A 25,341-nucleotide genomic window follows, 5' to 3' on the forward strand; every position below is an offset into this window, starting at 1 on the left:
AATGAAATCCAAAAACCTTCTTTTGTGTCAAACCAGATTTACAGGAGCATTCGCAACAGTTAATGTGGTATTGGCTGCTTATTTGAAAGGCAATTGTCGTGTCTCTGAAATCAAGGTTCTCGGCCAACAAGATGTGATAGATGGGACTAAAATGAAGTGGAAAATTGAATTGAAGTGAGATGAATGGCTTCCACTTCAACTCATGTTTAGGTGTTAGTCCAGGTCAGTTGAAGTGGCTGGAAAACAGATTCCAGTGTTAGTGCTTGGAAAACAGATTCCAGTGTTCTTTCTAAATAAAGAAGAGAATAAGTAACTTTTTATGATTATAGTTTATTATAAATTAAAACAATAATTACGTGTGACTACAATAAATTATATAAAATTAAAAAAAATTAAAAAATAACATAAAGGGAATATAATAAATAAACCTGATGGTTTAATTAATTATAAAAATTAGATAATTAAACCAATTAATGATTATAGTTTATTATAAATTAAAAAAATAATTACACGTGACATGAATAAATTATATAAAATTAAAACAAAATTAAAAAATAACATAAGGGAATATAATAAATAAACCTAATGGTTTAATTAATTATAGAAATTGGATAATTAACTAATTAATGATTATAGTTTATTATAAATTAAAAAAATAATTACATGTGACATGAATAAATTATATAAAATTAATAAAAATAAAAAAATAACATAAGGGAATATAATAAATAAACATAATGGTTTAATTAATTATAGCAGTTGGATAATTAACCAATTAATGATTAAAATTCATTATAAATTAATATACTAATTACGTGTGACTAGAATAAATTATATAAAATTAATAAAAATTAAAAATAACATAAGGGAATATAATAAATAAACCTAATTGTTTAATTAATTATAGAAATTGAATAATTAAACCAATTAATGATTACAGTTTATTATAAATTATTATACTAATTACGTGTGAGTAGAATAAATTATTTAAATTACATAAAACAGTTAAAAATAACATAAATGAATATAATTAATAAATAAATTATTTTTTAATAACATAATATATAGTATAAAAATACTTAATAAATTAAAATACTTAATAAATAAAATTAAAATACGTGACAAAAAGGTATAACATGACAACAACGAATATAATTGGAGTAAATTATTTTTAACAACGAGTTTGTACGTTTAACATCATCAACTTACTAGTTTAGTAGATACGAACGACAACATACATGTTCAAATGCAATAAAGTACAACCACTAATAATCACTCCACATGCTAGTTGCTATGGCATCTCGAAATTATGCAGCTCTAGTGGATTCTAATGCACGATGCCTCCACATTGTTGTTGATAGGTTGCCTTCATCCCCAAGATCATCGCTATCATCACTATCTTCATCCAAATTTTCACTTGCTAATCGGACCTCATCACCTCCTCCACCTACCTCATCATCGGAATCATCTTCTTCCAATTCAAACATATCATTGTAATCCTCTTTACGTATATAATTGTGTAATATGCAACAAGCTATTACAATTTTCATCTGGATCTTATAAGAAAACGGAGGAGCGACTTTCAACATTTGGAATCGAGCTTTTAAAGCACCAAAAGTTCGTTTAATAGTAGTCCTCAAAGATGAGTGCCTTTAGTTGAATAGCTCTTTATCATTTCTAGGAAGGTTGTCTCCAAATTCTTGTAGATGATAACGAGTTCCTCGATATGGAGCCAAAAATCATGACATATTTGCATAATCAGCATCGACTAAATAATATTTACCTACAATACAAAATATTTTTCACATAAGATAATTGAAGATAAAATCAAAAAAATTACTACATAATAATATATTATTTACCTTCAGGTACACAGATTCTATTTTTGCGAGTCAATGCGTCCTTCAATACATGGAAATCAGTTGTTAATCCTTCCCATCCAACAAGTACATAAGTGAATTGCATATCAAATGTACATACTGTGTTATGGTCCCGGATCTGGCACAAGGATTCTTTGGGTAGATCTGCAATCTGCCACGGATTACCGTATGGATAGTAAGGATTGAAGGAAGACATGGAAAACGAAAACGAAAGATCAAGCCAAAGAGAAACTTGAAAACCCTAGAGCTCGTTGAGGAGAACTCTAAGCCTCTTTACGCTAAATTTAACCTAATTCTTAATACTTCAATTCTTTCGTTTCTCATTACTCTTACCCCTTAAATAGGGTTCACCCGTTTTAGGGTTTACAATAAAATATTCTAAAAATACCCTTATAAATAAAATATTCCAAAAATACCCCTATGACCTAAAACTGAAATAAAATAAATTAAATTAAATAAAACAACTAAAATAATAATGTTATTGCGTGCATAACATGCTGCCATCACTTTTTGTGAGAGATAGCCTTTTTTGTTCCAGAACCTTTGTTGTTCTTCAAGTGGGATGTTTGTTTTGATATGAGTTCCATTAATAGCCCCAATACAATCCTAATTATATCATTTCAATTAATACAAGTAACTCTAAATATTAATCTAAAATTATTCACTAGATGCCAAGTGATGTTACCTTAAAATACGGATTAAACATTGGATTGTTTAAAATCTTCGAGTGAGTCCGTTCTGAAGGCCGTTTGATGTAATCAGGCCGAAGTTTGATAATAGCATTCAACACCTTATTGAAATACCTACTTATAGTCCAGTTTGATCTATCAAACATCTCTGCTGTGACACTATACGCTTGTCCTTGACCAACAGTTAGGAGAAAATATGCAAGTTGTTCTTCCATTGAAATGGTTTTTGTAGGTGATAAAAATTCTTTACTATAAAGTATATCTGCCATTTTTTAAACACAATTTGATTCATCCTGTAAAATTTTCAAAATTTAACAGGTGATTTCGCTAATGCCTTTTGCAAATAAATCGGACCACCAATCCCACGAGGACGTAATGTACGTCTATACCTATGGTTCATATAGTATCTTCCCATCATGTATATAAGACATGTCCATAAAATCATTCTTGTATTCCTATTTTTGTCTTCCATGGAAACCTGCAAATACAATCACCACAACCATAATAACGACTACAACAATAATTCTTGTTTCTTCCTAAATATCATAAACACAAAAACATACCATTATCTTCAATCATAACCTATTTTCAATCACACCTATATAAAACCATCTCCAATCACACACCTACAATATTCATCCGCGCAATAAGAACACGACAATCATGAAAACCCAAATCTTAACCATATTAAGATTCATAATCTATCAATGATATGTCTTATAAAGTCATAATTAAAAAACATAATTAAACTTCAAAACAATCGTCCCAAAATACATAGTGTACTTCAAACTATTGACTACGTTTCACCAGCACAGTATTTAAGCCAATTAAGTCGCTCTTCCACTGGCAGCTTCGTAAACATGTCCTTCTTCATTGGTGTATCTAACAATAGAGGAGCACAAAACTTCATCTCGACCGACGGGTCCAGGATTTCTGTGAGGGCTTCATACCAATTCTCTCTGGTGGTTTTATCATTTTTAGGTTGTAGAGATTGCAGTAGGGTGGCAATTTTTGTCATTGTATCAGCGAACATAATACTATCATCGGTGGCTATTTGTGGTCTCTTTCTACGATGACTTGAAGTTGACGGGTTAGTACTTGGAGACTGATCAGGTGTCGACTCATTTTCTGTAAAGAATGACGAAGGAGTATCTCTACCTAAATCGACATCCTCGAGCTTGTCCACATGCTCATTTTCTTCCTGATATTGGACATCATTGCACATGTCTTCATCAATTTGACTTGTTCTCCCCATGGCTATTGAGTTTCCCACTACCAAAACCAATTTGTCATAAAGAGGACAGCCTTGTTGTCTATACTTTTCAGCTTCTTTATGCTCCTACAAGGATAAAACATCATTTAGACGACTTGGCATAGAGTTCTAGTAATGCGGAAAACATACAAAATGTTTTACAGTCAATTATGATTTACTGACCTTGATATAGTCTTGCCATACAGAATGACATGCAGTAACTCGATGTGTGGTTGCATCCCAACCGAACCCAGTAGTGTTGAGATAGCTTATTACTGCTTGGTAAGTTTTCTTCCATGATCTTGTTCGATTCTTGAGCTGCTCAACAGTTTTTTTATTAGTTGTGTCTTCATTGAACCTATTGACACAGTCCAAATATACTTCATGCTTCCAAACCCCATTGGGCATCCTGTTTCCCATATTGACTTGCTCAACCAACAAATCGAGCATTTTGTTGTCATCATCGAAGGTCCAAATGTCATATGATCGAAGAGTTTGTTGTCTTCTTCCAGCCATTTATAATCTAAATCCGAGATGGTCCTCATGAATTTTTTTTTTATCAGACAACCATTACTCGTTGTAGTAACTAGGGACACACAGAAACACAACCAACAAATAACAAAATACCATGTGGTGGATATTTATAACTCCAAAATCTCCTCACCACGTGGCAAGAGCATTCCATAGCACTTTAAACATATTCAACAACATTCTAAAACATTTCAAAATTTATTGAACTAATTTCATTGCAGATGACTAGAACAATGCAAAAACAAACTCGTGAAGTCCAAATTCACCGAACACCCCAGGTAGAGCCCCATATGATTTCGCAGTCACTACGAACTGTACATCGTCATTGATGGGGGTCAGGTTTCGTTGGCTAATGGACGTCGGTGTAGGTGACTCAACCTTGTTTGAATTGGACCATGTGGTGGATATTTATAACTCCAAAATCTCCTCACCACATGGCATAAACATTGCATAGCACTTCAAACATATTCAACAACATTCTAAAATATTTCAAAATTTATCAAACTAATTTCATTGCAGATGACTAGAACAATGCAAAAACAAACTCGTGAAGTCCAAATTCACCGAACACCCCTGGTAGAGCCCCATATGACTTCGCAGTCACTACGAAAAAGTACATTGTCATTGATGGGGGCCGGGTTTTGTTGGCTAATGGACGCCCGTGTAGGCGACTCAACCTTGTTTGAATTGGACCATGTGGTGGATATTTATAACTCCAAAATCTCCTCACCACATGCAATAAACATTCCATAGCACTTCAAACATATTCAACAACATTCTAAAACATTTCAAAATTTATCGAACTAATTTCATTGCAGATGACTAGAACAATGCAAAAACAAACTCATGAAGTCCAAATTCACCGAACACCCCTGGTAGAGCCCTATATGACTTCGCAGTCACTACGAATCGTACATCGTCATTGATGGGGGTCGGGTTTCGTTGGCTAATGGATGCCCGTGTAGGCTACTCAGCCTTGTTTGAATTGAACCATGTGGTGGATATTTATAACTCCAAAATCTCCTCACCACATGGTATAAACATTCCATAGCACTTCAAACATATTCAACAACATTCTAAAACATTTCAAAATTTATCGAACTAATTTCATTGTAGATTACTCGAACAATGCAAAAACTAACTCATCAAGTCAAAATTCACCGAATACCCTTGGTAGAGCCCCATATGACTTCGCAGGCACTACGAACCGTACATCATCAGCCTTGTTTGAACTCGACTAAACCCCCTAAATCCTATACCCTAACCGCGAAACCTAGAAATTAAAATAAACCTTAAACCCTATTCCTTAAAACCCCTAGACCCCTAGACCCTAAAAGCCCCAAACCATAAACCCTAGACCTTAAAACCCCTAAAAGCCCCAAACACTAAACCCTAAGAATTTAAAACACTATCACCCAAAAAACCGAGAACCCTATGTTTTTTTTTAAAAAAAACATAAACCCTAATTCCAAACCTAAAGACTAAACCCTAGGCCTTAAAACCCTAAAAGTCCCAAACCCCAACTCTAATCCCGAAATTAAACCCTATCAACACGAATTTGAACCCTAAATCCCATAAACCCTAACCCTACATCCCAAAATTTGGCCACAAATCAAGATAAATTATGCACAAAAATTAAAATTAACTCAAACACAACACTAAATTAGTTGAAAAAAAAATAGGGTTTTAGATTACCTTCTTAAATTTTAGGGAAATCACCGCCGAATGGGGAAATGTAAGCCCAATGGAAGAAATCGACGCCTAACTGTCGAAAATCGAAGAAGATTGAAGGAAATCAAAGGATATCGAAACCGGAATAGGTTAAATCAAAGAAAATCGGGGAGGAGGAAAGAGAAGAATGAGAACGAGGAGGAAGAGGGAGGCCGAGAGTGAAAAGAGATGGAGGCCTAGAGGGAAAAGAGAGAGGGAGACGAGAGAGGGAGAAGGAAGAGAAAGACCGAGAGAGAAAGAGACGAGAGAGGGAGATGGGGCGAAAATGAGAGATAACAAGAGAAAGTAGAGGGAGCAGAGACAACAGAGGGAGCAAAAAACGAAGACGAGAGCCGAGCGAGAGGAACAAAAGGAGCAGAGAGAGCGAAAACGAGAGAAGAAGGTCGGGCGAAAAAAATCGTCGAGAAACGAAGGCTGAGCGAGAGGAGAGGAGAAGAGGAAATGAGAGGAATTTTTAGTTTTTTTTTTTTTTTTTGGGGGGGGGGGGGGGGGGGAAGAAGCGACGCCATTGCTCGTGGTAAGTGGATGATTTGAAAAAAAGGCGGAATCAGTTTTCTGTCATTTTTGCCTGAAGAGATGAAACAGTGTTATCTCACTTCAATTCAAATCATTTTGCACTAACGCCTTATTTGTAAGTGGATGATTTGAAAAAAAGGGCAGAATCAGTTTTCCGTCGTTTTTGCCTGAGGAGATGAAACGGTGTTATCTCACTTTAATTCAAATCATTTTGCACTAACACCTTATTTGTGATGACCTAGGTAATGTAGAGAGAATTCATTTTATTTCATTGTGGACCAACCCCCCCCCTCGAAACTCACTTCAATCATCTCTTGCTGTTCCCTCGCCTATCGTTCTAAAATATGACACTCTGAGGTGCTTGCTTTCGAACTTCTATTTTAAACTCTGATGCCTGAAATATTAACTTTTAAAATATTCTGCAGGGCTTGCTAAAACTTTTTTTTTTTTTTTCAGATGTTTGGTTTTCACTGTATGCGAAATTTTAAAGCTTTCAGGCGACTTCGATCCTCGTATGACTTACTGCCTCTCTTTTGCTGAGGGGTTGAGGTCCTGTAACACCCGAAAGAGAAAGGATTTTCATTTGTTTTAGCTTAGGTGACAGACTCGATTCGCTCATTTTCGCTTTTTGTTCCTTCACTGCGCCTGCCTGGTAAGATGGTCAAAATCACCAAACCGCTGCTGCTGGAAATTTGAAAGACCGTATTTTGCGTGATGGGAAGCTGAGTATATTGGAAGCGTTTCTCTGTTTAGATGATTTGTAAATGAACTTTTCCAAATTCTTTCACTGCATTGTTTGCTGTTTTTCTCATTGGTAGCTTTATGCTTTCTAATATGGTATCGCGACAACCAATGCTTCGGAATGCTTTCTATATGGTCTCCGAGCGAAATGAGTAAGCTTCTCATTTTAATACTTTTGCGTTCGTTCTGTTTTGCCATTATCTTCGTTTCTCCTAGAATACGAAGAAACCCCATCTTCCGTTAAGATTTGTTCCACCGCATCTGCTCGAATTTATTAATATTTCGGGAAAAAAAGGAAATATACATCAGGCTTCACGATGGGTATGGCGATTAAGTGATTTTTTCCTATCCTTCTGATTTAGTACTTAAAAAGTTTTCAGACTACCTCGCGTTCTGTTTTTGGTTGTCGCTTTGTGTTTAAGCTTTTGATGTTTGTTTGTTATTTTCTCGTTCTACCTAGGGTTTTCGTCTATATCTGCTACTTATAGTGGGTTTGTTTCGTAACCTTCAATCATAGAGTTGCATCTAACAATTCCACTGTCTCACCTGATTGTTTGTTGGCTATGAATATGCAGAAACTGAGAGTAACATCGAGCAAGAACTTTAATTATAAAATGCGAGAGCACAGCGGAGTTGGTTATCAGGACCTTAGAGGAGAACTTCCGATACTTAATAACTTCCCAAAGGTTACTCTTGTTCCCCTTGTCTTTCTGATTTTCTATGAGGTATCTGGTGGTCCGTTTGGTGTAGAAGACAGCGTCAAAGCTGCTGGTCCTCTTTTGGCCCTTCTTGGATTTCTAATTTTGCCATTCATATGGAGTATTCCAGAAGCTCTAATAACTGCAGAAATGGGAACTATGTTCCCTGAAAATGGAGGTTATGTTGTATGGGTCTCATCTGCTTTGGGTCCTTACTGGGGTTTCCAGCAAGGTTGGATGAAATGGTTAAGTGGGGTTATTGATAATGCTCTTTATCCTGTTCTGTTTTTAGATTATCTGAAATCAGCTATACCAGCATTCGAAGGTGGTGTTCCCAGGGTTATAGCTGTGCTCATAATTATACTTGGATTAACTTATATGAACTATCGAGGGCTAACGATAGTTGGGTGGGTAGCAGTTTTGCTAGGAGTTTTCTCTCTACTCCCTTTCATTGTTATGGGACTAGTAGCCATACCCAAGCTAGAACCATCCAGGTGGTTCGTGGTGCCCTCGGAACATCTAGACTAGGGTTTGTACCCGAACACACTCTTTTGGAATTTGAACTATTGGGACTCCATGAGTACTTTGGCAGGAGAGGTACATAATCCGAAGAAAAATTTGCCAAAGGCTCTCTTCTATGCTCTTCTGTTGGTCATTTTAGGATATTTCGTTCCTCTTCTTGTGGGCACTGGAGCAATTGAGCTTCAACAAGAAATGTGGAGCGATGGGTATTTCTCAGATGTTGCAAACCTAATAGCCGGTGTGTGGTTGAGCTGGTGGATCCAGAGTGCTTCAGCATTTTCTAATATGGGAATGTTTTTAGCAGAAATGAGTAGTGACTCATACCAGCTTCTTGGTATGGCTGAAAGAGGAATGCTTCCAGAGTTCTTCAGCAAGAGATCTCGCTATGGAACCCCACTGATGGGGATCTTATTCTCTTCTACAGGGGTGATACTGCTTTCTTGGATGAGCTTTCAAGAAATTGTTGCAGCAGAGAACTTCCTTTACTGTTTTGGGATGATCTTGGAGTTTGTGGCTTTTATACAACTGAGAATCAAGTATCCCAAGGCTTTGCGACCTTACAAAATACCCCTGGGGACTGTTGGTTCCATTTTGATGTGTATTCTTCCAACCTTATTGATCTGTGTGGTTTTAGCTCTTGCTTCTTTAAAGGTTATGGTCATAAGCCTTATTGCAGTGGTTATTGGGCTTGTTCTGCAACCATGTTTGCAGTACGTTGACAAAAGGCGGTGGATGAGATTCTCCATTAGCACAGACCTTCCAGATCTTCAACATATGGAAGACGAATATACTGCTTTTTAGCTGTGGACTGAACAGCTTATTGTCTGATCACGGGAGTCTTTCCTCCCTTGTCTTCTTTCATTAGGATTAATAGTCATGAACTTCAAATGGCCCTATTAGAGTATCACATTACCTTGTAATTATATCTTTTGTCTAGTTGGATTTTTTTGCCTTCATGCTTCTTTGGCTCCTTTCCTTTCTCTATGAAAGTAACTGACGTCCACTTTTTGTCATGTGCCTATTTATATGGTGTTTTAATCCATGGTAGTATAGACAAGAATCACTTTTTGGCTTTATGCCTTTTGTTGAATTTCTAGAAAAGAGAAATACTCCACTAACTCATTATTAACTGAGTACAATGAACTTCTATTTATAATAGAGGAAACAAGTAAAATCCAATTACAATTAAACTACCATTGTCCTAGTTATATCCAAAGTCAAACATTAAAAGATAAGTCTTAAAACAATTGAACAACTGGACATAAATGGAAGACTAACAAAAATAAAACACATTTAACTTAAACCCTTCTTTGAGACCTCATACTGTGAGACTTATATAAGACTTCACTATATTAATTCTGACTATGTGAAACTTCTTATTATTAGAGTTATGTAATACTCTTCCATATTTGTTATTTCTCAAGTTGGTAACTCCAGTTTGCAATGAAAATGATTCTTGGTATTCAATCTTCATTGGATAAATTTTTTTCATATATGTTAAATCTTCATCATTTATTCTCCTCCTTATTTTAAATATTTTGGTCACATAAAAATTACAACAACATATGGAATAAAATACATGTTTCTTGTATTTCTTCTTAGGGGTGGCATTGAGTCGAGCCGAGTTCGAATCTGCATATGTTTGAGCTGGGTTTGATGTAAATACTTCGAACTCCAGCTCAAGCCGAGTCTAGGCTCAAGTTTAAAATTGTAATCGAGCTTGGATACAATATTTTTTACTGAAATCGAGTTAGAGCTTGAACCATTTCGAGCTCTAACCTACATTTAAAACTTTGCAAAAAATACATGTCAAATAAACTGTATATAAAATTATATATAAATTTTTCTTAAAATTGGGTATCATCTCTACATAAAATTGGATACATTTTAAAAGAAGTTATTTGAAATTCTAGCAATTTCCCAGTAAAGTAAAGAACATGGAGCCCCATAAACCCCCGTTCAACCCGACAACTCACATCACATCCCTTCTAAATCCACCACGTGACCCTTTGACCCAATCAATTCTAAATTTTGTGCCCCTCTCTCTCTTTCTTGTCTTTATGCTCAACCCTTCATTTTCCATTTCTTTTTTTCTCTCTATCAAAACACAAACACCTACAACAATCGGGATAAATTGCGAGAGAGAGCATGGAGGTTAGAGATAGATGAGAAAATGGTTGGAGAGAGAACTGTGATAATCGATTAGATGTCCAGCCAACCATTCACGATCTTCCTCAACAAGCTCTATTTCTTGGTTTCTACTTCCATCTCCTACCAGCTCAAAAAGGTCTCCCTACCCAACATGAATCCCTCACGCGGCTTTCTAAGTGGGTGATGGCTCGTGCTATTGAAAATCTTGTTTGGCGAAAGGATGGTGGAGCTGCAAGGGAATATTGATAGAGAGAAGAGTTCTTTCAGGATGAAGCAGTGAAATAAGTCCAACAACTGGTTCTGATTCTTGTAGTACAAATATCTCAAGTGGTTCTCGAGGGTTAAATGCTATTGTCTGGTAGCGTCTTCTTCGCTGGTTGTTATTGTCAAAACACAATAAATGGCGAGAAATTAGGGTTTGGGTGGAAGCTTGGGAAGTGACAAATTTGACGTTCTCCTGTCCTCCGTCAGTCCTGGGTCCCGAGTCTCGAGTCACAAGCCGGTTCCCAAAAATGGCTAAAACTCATTATATGTTGGATTTAACTAAACGAGCCAGTTCGTGAGTTTGAGAACCGAACCGAACCTTGTTCAAGTTTGGCTCATTTACTTAAACGAGTCGTAAATACTATCTTGAATGGAATTCGGGATCCGGTTATTTAGAATTGAATTGATCGGGAATCGAGTTGAGATCGAGATACTCACAAACTGGCATGGTTCGATGCTACCCCTACTTCTTTTATTTCTCCCGTTCAAGCTGAGGATAAAAAGGACATAGAAACCCAGTTTGGACAAAACATAATGTGGGAGAAGAAAATCACTCATAACATTACAAAAAGCTCTATATACTAATCAAAATGGTTATTGTTTGAAGCACACTCAGCTCAATTTTAAAGGCAAAAAAAGGCTCAACTTTAGGGCTTAATATAGAGATTACTCACTTTTTAAGGGTAACTCAAATACAAATCACCTATTCGGTGAAGAATAAAAGACTTGACTCAAGCTGGATAATTTTAATTTTTAATTTTTTTTGCGTAATTTTTGGATTTATGATATTTATGGTTCAATTTCGTCTTTATAGGGATTAATTTCGAGATGAGGGCTAGGGTTTTGTGTATTTAGTGCTTAGTGCTTGGTATTTACAAGTTTAGGATATTTCAAGGGTTTTTGATTTATTTTTTGGGTTTTGGGTTTAGGATTTGTAAAAAAATTAGGGTTCTCGATTTTGGGGTGATAGGGTTTAGGATTTAGGGTTTGAGCTTTTGGGGGTTTGAAGATCTATGGTTTAAGGTTTAGGTTCTGGAATTAGGGTTGAGCATTTAGGGTTAGGGTTTAGAGTTTGGGGTGTTTAGTCCAGTTCAAACAAGGCTGAGTCGCCTACACCGGCGTCCATTAGCCAACGAAACCCAACCCCCATCACCGACGAGGTACAATTCGTAGTGACTGCGAAGTATTTTGGGGCTCTACCAGGGGTTTTCGGTGAATTTGCACTTGATGTGTGTGTGTATTTCCATTGTTTAGTGTATTTGCAATGGAAATAGTTTGATTAATTTTGGAATGATTTAGAATGTTAATGAAAATTTTTGAAGTGCTATGGAATGATTTTTCCATGTGGTGAGGAGATTTGGATGTTATAAATATCCACCACATGGTATTTTCTTTTGTATGGTTTTTGTTTCAATGACGGGTAAAGGTTGTCTAAAAAATAAATTCCATGAGGACCATCTCGGATTTAGATTATAAATGGTTGTAAGAAGACAACCAACTGCTCAATCTTATAACATTTGGACCTTTTTAGAAGACAGTAAAATGCTCGATCTCTTGGTCTAGCTGGTTAATATAGGGAACAAGTTGCCCGATAGGGTTTTGAAGCATGAGGTATATATGGACTGTGTCAATTAGTTCAATGAAGATGCCGTCAGTAAAAAAATTGTTGAGCAACTCAAGAATTGAACAAGATACTGGAAGAAAACATACCAAATGGTAATAAGTTGTCTCAACACTAGTGGGTTTGGCTAGGATGCAACCACACAACGAGTTACTGCAAGTCATTATGTATGGCAAGACTACATAAAGGTCAGTAAATCATGATGTATTGTAAAATATTTTGTTTGTTTTCCGCATTACTAGAACTCTATTCCAAGTCGTTTAAAGGATGTTTTGTTCTTGTAGGAGCATATAGATGCTGAAAAGTATAGACAACAAGGCTACCTCCTTTATGACAAATTGACTTTGCTAGTGGGAAACTCAATAGCCATGGGGACAACTAGTATAACTCTTGTACATCTGGGTGATGAACTCCTCCATGAGTCGGATCCTATCCCGATGGACGATCCTGAGGATGTCGATGTAGTTAGGGAAACTCCATCACAATTCATTAGCGGAAATGAATCGACAACTGAGCAATCTCGAAGAAGTAACACGTCATCTTCAAGTCGTCATAGAAAGATAAGCGAATTGCCCATTGATGACAGTAGTAAATTCATTGATGCAGTTAACCGTATCGCTCAGGCATTGAATAATGTTATGAAGCCTAATGAGGGCGGTGTCGAAAAAGATTGTGTCAATGCCCTAAGGGAAATCCCGAACCTGTCGGACAACATGAAGTATTGCGTTCCTGAATGGTTGGATACACCATTTAAGAAGGCCATGTTTACGGTGATGATAGTGGAAGAGCGGGTCGAGTGTCTTACATATTATGCAAGAAAATATTTTTAATGCATTTTAAGTATTCTATCTTCTTTGGGAAGATTAGTATGTATTAATGATGATGTTTGAATTATGACATTGCAAGACTTATCGATATGGTTAATATTTTTATTTTATATGATTGTTGCATTAATATATTATGTGGATGAATATGGTGGATGAGTATGGATGTGGTCAATTAAAGATTTTCATGGCCATGAATATGATTGTTGAGTATGGGTGCATAGGTTATGATTGAAGATTGATGTTTATTTTATTTTATGACTTTTAGGAAGATTAAATTTGCAGATTTCCATGGCAATTATTGTTGAATTTATGAAAAAATGAAATACTTCATTGACTTATTATAATCAGTGTACATGAACCTCTATTTATAACAGAGGAAGGTAGTAGATTCCAATTACAATAAAACTACCTTTGTCCCAATTACACACAAACTCTAACACTTAAAGCTAAGTCCTAGCATAATTAAATGACTCAATATAGATAAAAGACAAACATAAATCAAACTAGAACTCTTCTAGGACGTGACCATAAGATAAGGATGCTTGTATGAGTCCTTCTTGATCTTCCAACTGATGTGATAAAGATGCTAACTCATTGTAATCATTGTGGGTCCTACTTCTTATGTGCTTGGGCCCATCTTGTAGGCCTTAATTGGTTGTGGCCCATCTTATAACACTTTTAGATATGTGGGCCTTCCTTGGTCGTGTGGGTTTGGGCATATCTTCCAACACTCCCCCTCAAGCTAGGGGGTGAAAAAATAACATGAACTCCCAACTTACTGCAAATTATATATAGAATCTTTTTTTTTTTTTGTATAATGTGGCAGATCTTCCAACACTCCCCCTCATGCTGGTGCTCTCGTTCATGAGGCCCAACTGGCATAAGAAAAGTGGGAGTAAAATCACTTCAAGTCGTATGACATTGCTCGTGCAACTCCTATCTTGTTATAGACTCCATAGCATCCCGGGTAATAAACAGGTGTAGAAATTAAATTATGGAATTTTCCTTTTTATGTATGTTGGTTTTGGTTGGGGTTGGTTTGATTGTAATTTCCGTGAACTTAGTGACCCACGGGTCAGGTTGGTCATTCTCGTCCCTAATCCTATTTATAGGGGAGAAGGGCTTAATGAAAAATCAAGCATTGAATCAAGTAGAAGGTTAGAGGTCGGATTCTCCCTCCTGAGGTCCAGGTCGAGCCTCCTTCAAGGCTCAATTCTCTTTCACCATTCCATGTTCTAAACACCGAAAACTCCTTCCCACGTCAAAAGCAAATCTGGAGGGAAGAGAAGGAAGAAGGGTGATGAGATCCATGGCCCGGGAAGAACCCAACATCTTGGTATCAGACAGGTCCACCCTTGGGGATTCCTCTTCCCCAGAGGATTTGCGTCAACTTATAGAGGAACAATGTCAAAGGACAAAGGCACAAAATCAAGCCATTGACGATAATCGCCAGCACACTGCTGACCTTCAATCGGCAATGGCAGCTTTGAATGATTCCGTCCAGCAAATCCTCCAACGACTGGATGAAGGAGTGGTTTGAGGGTCGCCGCTGCCTAGAAGCTACACTCCTCCGGCCGAGCACCACCATCACCACCCGCCACCACCCCCACTACAGTTGCACCCCCCACATCCCACAATGGGACCCCATGCACATGCCCCTAATTCGGTGCCCAAGTATGTTAAATTGGATTTTTCGACATTTGATGGGTCAAATGGCCCTATTAGGGTTTAGGGTTTAGGGTTTGGGGCTTTTAGGGGTTTGAAGATCTATGGTTTAGGGTTTAGGTTCTGGAATTAGGGTTGAGTGTTTAGGGTTAGGGTTAGGGTTTGGGGTGTTTAGTCCAGTTCAAACAAGGCTGAGTCGCCTACACTGGCATCCATTAGCCAACGAAACCCGACTCCCATCACTGACGAGGTATAGTTCGTAGTGACTGCGAAGTCTTTTGGGGCTCTACCAGGGGTTTTCGGTGAATTTGGACTTGATGTGTATGTGTGTTTCCATTGTTTAGTGTATCTATCATGGAAATAGTTTGATTAATTTTGGAATGTTTGAGAATGTTAATAAAAATTTTTGAAGTGCTATGGAATGATTTTGCCATGTGGTGAGGAGATTTGGATGTTATAAATATCCACCACATGGCATTTTGGTTTGTATGGTTTTTGTTTCCATGACGGGTAATGGTTGTCTAAAAAAAAAATTTCGATGAGGACCATCTCGGATTTAGATTATAAATGGATGTAAAAAGACAACCAACTGCTCGATCTTATGACATTTGGACCTTCGAAGAAGACAGTAAAATGCTCGATCTCTTGATCTAGCTGGTCAATATAGGGAACAAGTTTCCCAATAGGGTTTTGAAGCATGAGGTATATTTGGACTATGTCAATAAGTTCAATGAAGATGCAGTAAGTAAAAAAAATTTTGAGCAGCTCAAGAATCGAACAAGATCATGGAAGAAAACATACCAAATGGTAACAAGTTGTCTCAACACCAGTGGGTTTGGCTAGGATGTAACCACACAACAAGTTACTACAAGTTATTTTGTATGGCAAGACTACATAAAGGTTAGTTAATCATGATGTACTGTAAAATATTTTGTATGTTTTCCACATTACTAGAACTCTTTTCCAAGTCGTTTAAAGGATGTTTTATTCTTGTAGGAGCATAGGGATGCTAAAAAGTATAGACAACAAGGCTACCTCCTTTATGACAAATTGGCTTTGGTAGTGGGAAACACAATAACCATGGGGACAACTAGTATAACTCCTGTACATCTGGGCTATGAACTCCTCCATGAGTCGGCTCCTATCCTGAATGACGATCTTGAGGATGTCAATGTAGTTAGGGAAACTCTATCACAATTCATTAGCGGAAATGAGTCGACAACTGAGCAATCTCGGAGAAGTAACGCATCATCTTCAAGTCGTCGTAGAAAGAGAAGGGAATTGCCCACTGATGACAATAGTAAATTCATTGATGCAGTTAACTGTATCACTCAGGCATTGAATAATGTTATGAAGCCTAACAAGGGCGGTGTCACAAAAGAATGTGTCAATGCCCTAAGGGAAATCCCGAACCTGTCAGACGACATGAAGCATTGCGCTCCTGAATGGTTGAATACACTAATTAAGAAGGCCATGTTTACGGTGATGACAGTGGAAGAGCGGGTCGGGTGTCTTACATATTATGCAAGAAAACATTTTTAATGCGTTTTAAGTACACTATCTTCTTTGGGAAGATTGGTATGTATTAATGACGATGTTTGAATTATGACATTGCAAGACTTATCGGTATGGTTAATATCTTAATTTTATATGATTGTTGCCTTAATATATTATGTGGATGAATATGATGGATGAGTATGGATGTGGTCAATTAAAGATTTTCGTGGCCTTGAATATGATTGTTTAGTATGGGTGCATAGGTTCTGATTGAAGATTTATGTTTATTTTTGTTTATGACTTTTAGGAAGATAAAATTTGCAGATTTCCATGGCAATTATTATTGAATTTAAGGAAAAGAGAAATACTTCATTGACTTATTATAATCAGTGTACATGAACCTCTATTTATAATAGAGGAAGGTAGTAGAGTCCGATTACAATAAAACTACCTTTGTCCCAATTACACCCAAACTCTAACACTTAAAGATAAGTCCTAGCATAATTAAATGACTCAATATAGATAAAAGACAAACATAAATCAAACTAGAACTCTTCTAGGGTGACCATGAGATAAGGATGCCTTTATGTGTCCTTCTTGATCTTCCAACTGATGTGATAAGGATGCCAGCTCATGGTAATCATTGTGGGTCCTACTTTTTATGTGCTTTGGCCCATCTTGTAGGCCTTCCTTGGTTGTGGCCTATCTTATAATACTCTTATATATGTGGGCCTTCCTTGGTCGTGTGGGCTTGGGCATATCTGCCAACACTCCCCCTCAAGCTAGGGGCGAGAGAACAACATGAACTCCCAACTTGCTGCAAATTATATATAAATTTTTTTTTTTGAATAATGTGGCAGATCTTCCAACACTCCCCCTCACGCTGGTGCTTTCGTTCATGAGGCCCAGTTGGCATAAGAAAATTGAGAGTAAAATCACTTTAAATCGTATGACATTGCTCTTTAATCCAGTCAATTAACTCCTATCTTCTATTGGTAGTGCGATTCCTATCTTCTATAAGTAGTGGGTCTATATGCTGGATGTTCTGTACACTCATATCTTCTATAGGTAGTGCCACTCCTATCTTCTAGAGGTAGTGGATCTATACGCTGTTCGGAATAAAAAAACTCCTCCATCACCGTGCCCCTCTACAGGACAACTACTCTCAAATGGTAGGAGTAATAAATTCCAATTCATGGGGGGTATATCTTATAGTTAGTAATAAACTCGTCCATCACGGTGAAATAACATAGATGTCCTTACGGGTAGTAGATGTAGTAATAAGCTCCTTCGTCATGGTGATGTAACATATATTGAGGCCACTTCTTCTTCAATAATAATGTCTCATCCAAAGAGACATAATAGCAGTAGTTGTATATAACACGACCATCTTCCAACTCATATAACGAACCAAAATAATAAACCTTGTAGAAGGACCCATGAAATAATCATAATCCGATATAAATATTTTTTTTTAGATGCAGAAGCTTCATCTTTTGTGCTCCCCTTTTCTTGAATATTTTGGTCACATAAACTCATCTACAGTATATGGAATAAAATACCTCTTTCTTGTACTTCTTTTGCTTCTCCCCCCTCAAGCTGGGAGGTAATGGCAGTGATCCCAGCTTGAACCAAATATCATATATGTAGCAACAAACCCAAATAATAGAGATTGCATAAATAAGCCCTCAAACTAGGGAGAAGTGAGTGTTAGGCCCCCTTGGTATGGATCGATTCACCCGACGATTTTCTCTCGGTTCCTGATTGGAATACGTTTGAGAAGAAGGGTTGGAGTTCTTTGAATCCCGGATCTGACACAGGGACTCGTAGGCAGGCCACCTGAACCCGTAGGGAGACATGGAGAGGAAGATGAAGATAACTGAGCTTTCGAAGGAAGCTTGCACCTTGGACCTCGTTGGGGGAGAGAATCCGATCTCTGGCTAAAACTATTGATCAATGCTTAATTCATTCATAACCCTATGTCCCTATAAAATGATTAGGGAATGCACACCACAAAGGCTGAACCAAAGGGCCACGAGTTTGAAGGAAATTACATCAAGACCTGTTAATTGCATAAAGCTGGAAATTACATACTCTACCCCCTGTGTCTACTAATTACTCTAGATGCTATGAAGTCCATAACATCACCCCCCTCCTGGAGAAAGAGTTTCTCCTCAAGCTCAAAGTTGTGATAGACAGCACGGAAGGCTGTAACGGTTCCCATGAGGCTTCAGAAGTGTTAGTCTCCGTCCATGGGAGAAAAATCTCCCATGCACTGGTATACAACGAGTTTGCAACACAAAAGCTGGAGATGGCAGCATATGACGGAAAGAGCCCGATGTCTCTGATTTTTTTTTGGCGGGACATGTGCCGAACATCTCTACGTCGCCCCAAGCAGCGTGTATGCCCTTCCTCAAGCATGGACTAGTGTGACACAACCCTTCATGGCGGCCCCCCCATTGGCATGGTTGCATGGCCCATACTCTGCCAGCAAGGCAGCAACAACCTCAATTGGCAAGATTGCTTCCCCCGTAGAACTATCCAGGCCATATGTGTCCGGTAATTCAGACGAGCAGTGAGGTAACTGAAGTACACGAGGAAGCCGATGGCATACTTGTTCGTCAACACCATCATCAGCCGAAAACCCAGCTTTCCAGGAATCCAACAAGTTGTGCCTTCTCAACATTCCCAGCCCAAATCCAACCCTGAAATCCAGCTGCTTTTGAGGCTTTGACCGATGGCTCTCATCAAAAGCTTCCCATCCTTCAAACTGGCGAAGAAGATCATTTGTGATCTCCGTACGATGTAGATCAAGTGTTGATAGTAGTCAGCACATTTTGAATAGTGGGGGTGGCAGAGATTTGAGCGCATTGTCACCCAAGACCAATGTCTTCAAGTTAGACAAACTTCCAAATGTTTGTGGCAATTCCACAAGAAGATTGAATGAAAAATCAAGCTCAGCAAGAGCACCACAATTGTGTATACTCGAAGATAAGGAGCTGATCCTGTTGTTGTTTGCTTTCAATATTTGAAGTTGAGAGAGAAGTCCAATTTCATCTGGCAAACCAGTGAGCTTGTTGTGGGAAATATGAAGTATAAACCTGCAAACGTGTTAAAGAACATTCTTTCCCTTGTCGGCTAAAGAGAAAACGTGTTAAACAACATTCTTATTCTTAATCTCCACAGTGCCGATGCTTCTGATCACTTCATTCTTCTGTTGTTGTTCACTCTAAGGTGCTTGCTTTCGAACTTCTACTTTAAACTCTGATGCCTGAAATATTAACTTTTAAAATTATGCTACAGGACTTGTTAAAACAGATTTTTTTTTTCAGATATTTGGTTTTCTCTGTATGCAAAAATTTAAAAATTTCAGGCGACTTCGTTCCTGGTATGACTTCATCTATTTTGCTGAGGGGTTGAGGTCCTGTAACATAAATGTCCCCGAAAGACTCGATTTTCGCTTGTTATAGCTTAGGTGACAGACTCGATTCGCTCATATTCGCTTTTTGTTCCTTCACTGCGCCTGCCTGTTAAGATGGTCAAAATCCTTTACCATGGGCACTGGAGCAATTAAGCTTCAACAAAGAAATGTGGAGTGATGGGTATTTCTCAGATGTTGCAAAACTGATAACCGGTGTGTGGTTGAACTTGTGGATCCGGAGTGCTTCAACATTTTCTAATATGGGAATGTTTTTAGCATAAATGAGTAGTGACTCATACCAGCTTCTTGGTATGGTTAAAAGAGGAATGCTTCCAGAGTTCTTCAGCAAGAGATCTCGCTATGGAACCCCACTGATGGGGATCTTATTCTCTTCTACTGGGGTGATTCTGCTTTCTTGGATGAGCTTTCAAGAAATTGTTGCAGCAAAGAACTTCCTTTACTGTTTTGGATGTGTATTCCTCCAACCTTATTGATCTGTGTGGTTTTAGCTCTTGCTTCTTTAAAGGTTATGGTCATATGCCTTATTGCAGTGGTTATTGGGCTTCTTCTGCAACCATGTTTGCAGTACGTTGACAAAAGGAGGTGGATGAGATTCTCCATTAGCACAGACCTTCCAGATCTTCAACATATGGAAGACGAATATACTGGTTTTTAGCTGTGGACTGAATAGCTTATTGTCTGGTCACGGGAGTCTTTCCTCCCTAATCTTCTTTCATTAGGATTAATAGTCATGTACTTCAAATGACCCTATTAGAGTATCACATTACCTTGTAATTATATCTTCTGTCTAGTGGGATTTTTTTGCCCTCATATTTCTTTGCTTCCTTTCCTTTCTCTATGAAAGTTACTGACGTCCACTTTTTGTAATGTGCCTGTTTTTCAATCAAGTATGGTGTTGTAATCCAGGGTAGTATAGACAAGAATCACTTTTTGGTTTTATGCCTTTTGTTGAATTTCTAGAAAAGAGAAATACTTCACTAACTCGTTGTTAACTGAGTACAATGAACTTCTGTTTATAATAGAGGAAACAAGTAAAATCCAATTACAATTAAACTACCATTGTGTGAGTTATATCCAAAATCAAACATTAAAAGATAAGTCTTAAAAAATTTGAACATAAAAAGAAGACTAACATAAATAAAATATCTTTAACTGAAACCCTTATTTGAGACCTTATCCTGTGAGACTTATTTAAGACTTCGCTGTATTAATTCTGACTTTGTGAGATTTCTTACTATGAGAGATATGTAAGACTCTTCCATATTTGTTCTTTTTGAAGTTGGTAACTCCAGTTTTCAATGAAAAGGATTTTTGGAATTCATTATTTGTTGGCTAAAACTTTTTCATATATGTTAAATCTTCATTATTTATTCTCCTCCTTATTTTAAATATTTTAGTCACATAAAAATTACAGCAATTTGTGAAATAAAATACTTCTTTCTTGTACTTCTTATTAGGGGTGGTATTGAGTCGAGTGGAGTTCAAACATGCATATGTTTTAGCTGGGTTTGATTTAAATACTTCGAACTCGAGCTCAAGCCGAGTCTAGGCTCGAGCTTAAAATTGGAAATGAGCTCGAACACAATAATTTTAGTTGAATTCGAGTTCAGACCTACATTTAAAATGTTACATAAAATACATGTCAAATAAACTGTATATAAAATTATATATAAATTTTACTTAAAATTGGGTATCACCTCTAAATAAAATTGGATACATTTTTAAATAAGTTATTTGAAATTCTGGCAATTTCGTTCAACCCGGCAACTCACATCACATCCCTTCTGAATCCACCACATGACCCTCTGACCCAATCAATTCTAAATTTTGTGCTCCTCTCTCTCTCTCTCTCTCTCTCTCTCTCTCTCTCTCTCTCTCTCTCTCTCTCTCTCTCTCTCTCTCTCTCTCTCTCGTCTTTATTCTCAACCCTTCTTTTTTCTATTTCTTTTTTCTCTCTATCAAAACACAAACACCTACCGCAACCGGGATAAATTTGCGAGAGAGAGCTTGGAGATGAGAGTAAGATGAGAAAATGGTTGGAGAGAGAACTTTGATAATCGATTCGATGTCCAGCCAACCACTCACGATCTTCCTCAATGAGCTCTATTTCTTGGTTTCTACTTCCATCTCCTACCAGCTCGAAAACCTCTCCCTACCCAACACGAATCCATCACGCGGTTTTCTCAGTGGGTGATGGCTTGTGCTATTTAAAATCTTGTTTGGTGAAAGGATGGTGGAGCTGCGAAGGAATATTGGCAGAAAGAAGAGTTCTTTCAGGATGAACCAGAGAAATGAGTCCAACAATTGGTTCTGATTCTTGTGGTACAAATATTTCAAGTGGTTCTCGATGGTTAAATGCTATTGTCAGTTATAATGTGGGACCCACCATGAGGACGTGGGACACCAAGAAGAGTCCTCACCCAAGCAAGCACGAATCAAGGAATTAAGAAGCACAAGCTGAATTGAGTTAGAAGACTTGAAGATCAAGTGAGATCAAGTGGGACCCACAAATATCTCACGAGCTGTCAACCTTCTCAAGATGAGATGGAAGATCATGAGGGACCCACACAGATAAGGCTACGAGTTGTCCTTCTTCCTTATTCACGTAAATAAAGCAAGAGTCCTAGTTCAACTCATATTAGGCTTCTAGTAGTTTGGTTTGAATAAACTTATCTTAGAGAGTTAGAGTTGGCATGTAATTAGGATTGAAAAGCTAATTGTATAAGGACTCTATCTCCTCCTCTACTATAAATAGAGGTGTTGTAATTCGAAATTAATCAAGTTACACATCTCATTCTCGAGTTACTCTCTCTCTCTCTCTCCCTTTGCTTCGCGCAACCTCTCTTTGCTCTTTTATTTTTTCTTCTCTCTACCTGAGAGCTTTTCCTCCCTTTTCTCTTTTTTCTTTCTTCTTTTTCTTACTCGTAATTATGGAAAATGGCTCCTTAATTCAACATGGTATCAGAGCATTATATTTAGGATCCTTCGTCGAAGGAATGCTCTAGAGAAGTGATGATCAACACCACTCAAAGAAGGATCTTTTATGAACGAAGAACACAAGCCGAGAGATAAGTGTTCAAAATTATATTTTTTTTTTCATGCTATTGGTTTTTGAATTTAGAAGATTATTCAAGGATGAATATGTGAATGCTTTCATCTTATTATGTTATGGATATGCATGCTTCTCTACCTAGAAGGAACTATTAAAACAGTTTTGTCGGTTTGGAAAATATATTAACGAGACCAGTCCATAATCTGATTATTGGAATTTTTTTTGTGGGATAAGAGTTCCCTGATATAGAAGATTGTTATTAAGCCTCTTATGAGTGGTAATCGAAAAAAAATAAAAATAATAGTTTAGCATTGATGCTAAATTTTTCCATACATCGAGTTGATTGAAGTACTACTAGGTGTTATTATTATAATGTTTTTTGAAGAAAGGCCTATCATGGCTGACGAAAATATGAATATCAAAGGTGAAATACTGAGAATCACCACCATACCCTTACGTGGGGTATTGAATTTTATTAGTTGGTCCACATCGGTTAGGAGATTCCTTATAACAAAAGACCTACTTGGTCATCTCACCACCCGAGGACCTCCTGTTCATGAAGATGATATTTTTTTATATAAAATGGCTAAAAAACGATACTTTGGTAATTGGTTGGCTAATAAATAGCATAGAAAAGCATGTCTCCAGTAATATTATTCATCTTGACACTGCTAAACAAATTTGGGAGACAAGTGCTAAACTGTACTCATGCCCAGATACACTACATAGACCCTATGATATTCTCCAAAGAATGTTGAATACAAAACAAGGAGAAAATATTTATGAGTACTTGGCCCGCTTGAGAGGCTTTCTTCAAGAGTGGAAGTTAGTTCAACCTTCAACCACTGATATTTCTATACAAGACAAATACAAGGAAGCCTTAATTATTGCTATTTGTCTTGCAAATGTTAAACCTCATCTTGAGATTGCCAAAAGTCAACTTTTGAGTGCTTTTATTGTACCAAAGTTTGATTATGTGTGTGCAACACTACTTCGTATTCCAGACACTTCTTCCTCCACTACTGTCTTATCATCTACTATGTATTCTGGTCTTAGAGGATCATCATCTGACCGCGGCCAAGGCCGAGGTTGAGGTTATAGAGGGGGTAGAGGAAGAGGTGGAAGGACTAGTGCTGGCAGAACAGATGATACCAAATGTACTCATTGTAAATATTTTGGCCACACTATAGATCAGTGCCATTACTAGGCATGCACTTACTTTGGAAAATATGACCATTATAAAGAAATATGTTATAAAACGAATGAAAAGTCAGAATTGCCAAGGGCAAATCAAGCCTTTATGAGTGATACAAAAGAAGAACATCCCAAAACATTAGCTGCACAGAATAATATTACTGACGAAGAGTAAGAGCTATTTCAGAAAATGAAGACAATGATAGGTTCTTCTCCTCGTTCCTCCGCAACTACTGTTGCCACTACCGCTTCAGGTATGCTATCTGCCTCATCTTCATCCTGGATAATTGATTCAGGAACCTTCGAGCATCTTACAGGTAACAAAAATTTATTACATTCTCTATCTCCGAGTCTTTCACACAATTTTGTTACCATAACTGACGGTTCTCAAACCAAAGTCCAAGGGAAAGGTTCCACTTCTATCACCCCATCACTTCTGCTCACTGATAGTCTTTTTGTTCCTACTTTTCCTTTGAACCTATTATCTGTTAGTCAACTTACAAAATATTTGAATTGCTCGGTTACCTTCTCACCCACTTCATGTGTTTTTTAGGATCTTATAACGAAGCGGGTGATTGGTGGAAGCCATGAACAAGGGGGGCTATACTACTTGGACGTGCCAAAAATCAATATGGTGTCTACTACGGGAAATGAGACAAGGTTATCTGTTAGGCTCTCTAGCCATGGATCGAGTCACCCGGCGATCTCCTCTAGCTTCCAGATTGAATGACGAAGAAGGGAGGGATTTGGGGTACCTGGAACGCCCAATGGTGAATGACGTGAGCCTTGAAAGGAGCTCCAACCTTAGGCCTCTTTAGAGAGAGAACCTGATCTCATTTAGACTAATTATCAATACTTGTTTCTATTCCCTCACTTGACGCCCTAAATAGGTCAAGGAAAACATCAAAGGTTCTATAATTATAATTAGACCCTTATGGAACTTCAAATTACAATTAAACCCCTAAGGTACTGAAATACAAGTTTACTCCTTCTCTTCTCTTCTCCGGTTAGCCACTCTTGATGCTATGGAGTCCATAACATCACCCCCCTCCTGAAGAAAGAGCTTGT

At 37.5% G+C, this 25,341-nt stretch overlaps 1 protein-coding gene and 2 pseudogenes across 1 annotated transcript; 2 read left to right on the forward strand and 1 right to left on the reverse strand.

Annotated features, from left to right (window-relative positions):
• Positions 1–1,739: 1,739 nt before the first annotated feature.
• On the reverse strand, positions 1,740–4,977 carry LOC137935335 (uncharacterized). The gene is made up of 9 exons (XM_068780005.1): positions 4,898–4,977; positions 4,784–4,831; positions 4,005–4,230; positions 3,377–3,887; positions 3,200–3,246; positions 2,924–3,047; positions 2,728–2,831; positions 1,863–1,998; positions 1,740–1,783 (listed from the first exon to the last, which is right to left on the reverse strand). Exons 1-9 carry the CDS (start codon positions 4,975–4,977, stop codon positions 1,740–1,742), a joined length of 1,320 nt encoding a protein of 439 aa, XP_068636106.1.
• A 2,476-nt stretch (positions 4,978–7,453) lies between these two features.
• LOC137934948 (probable polyamine transporter At1g31830) lies at positions 7,454–9,447 on the forward strand (annotated as a pseudogene).
• Positions 9,448–20,173: 10,726 nt separating this feature from the next.
• LOC137935336 (probable polyamine transporter At1g31830) lies at positions 20,174–20,682 on the forward strand (annotated as a pseudogene).
• Positions 20,683–25,341: the final 4,659 nt, after the last annotated feature.

Source organism: Aristolochia californica, unplaced genomic scaffold (assembly GCF_029961685.1).
Source record: "Aristolochia californica isolate CCGP_79_NKW_82.1479 unplaced genomic scaffold, dmAriCali1.0.hap1 SCAF_6, whole genome shotgun sequence".
NCBI lineage: Eukaryota > Viridiplantae > Streptophyta > Magnoliopsida > Piperales > Aristolochiaceae > Aristolochia > Aristolochia californica.

What these genes read in the sequence shown, in the direction of transcription:
- LOC137935335 (XM_068780005.1), bottom strand. Translation starts at nt 4,977, where the DNA reads ATGACAATGTACTTTTTCGTAGTGACTGCGAAGTCATATGGGGCTCTA. An exon ending in TTATTGCGCGGATGAATATT is followed by an intron (nt 3,048 to 3,199) that starts GTAGGTGTGTGA and finishes TTGTATTTGCAG; the next exon opens with GTTTCCATGGAAGACAAAAA. An exon ending in GTCAAGGACAAGCGTATAGT is followed by an intron (nt 1,999 to 2,727) that starts GTCACAGCAGAG and finishes TCCTTGTGCCAG; the next exon opens with ATCCGGGACCATAACACAGT.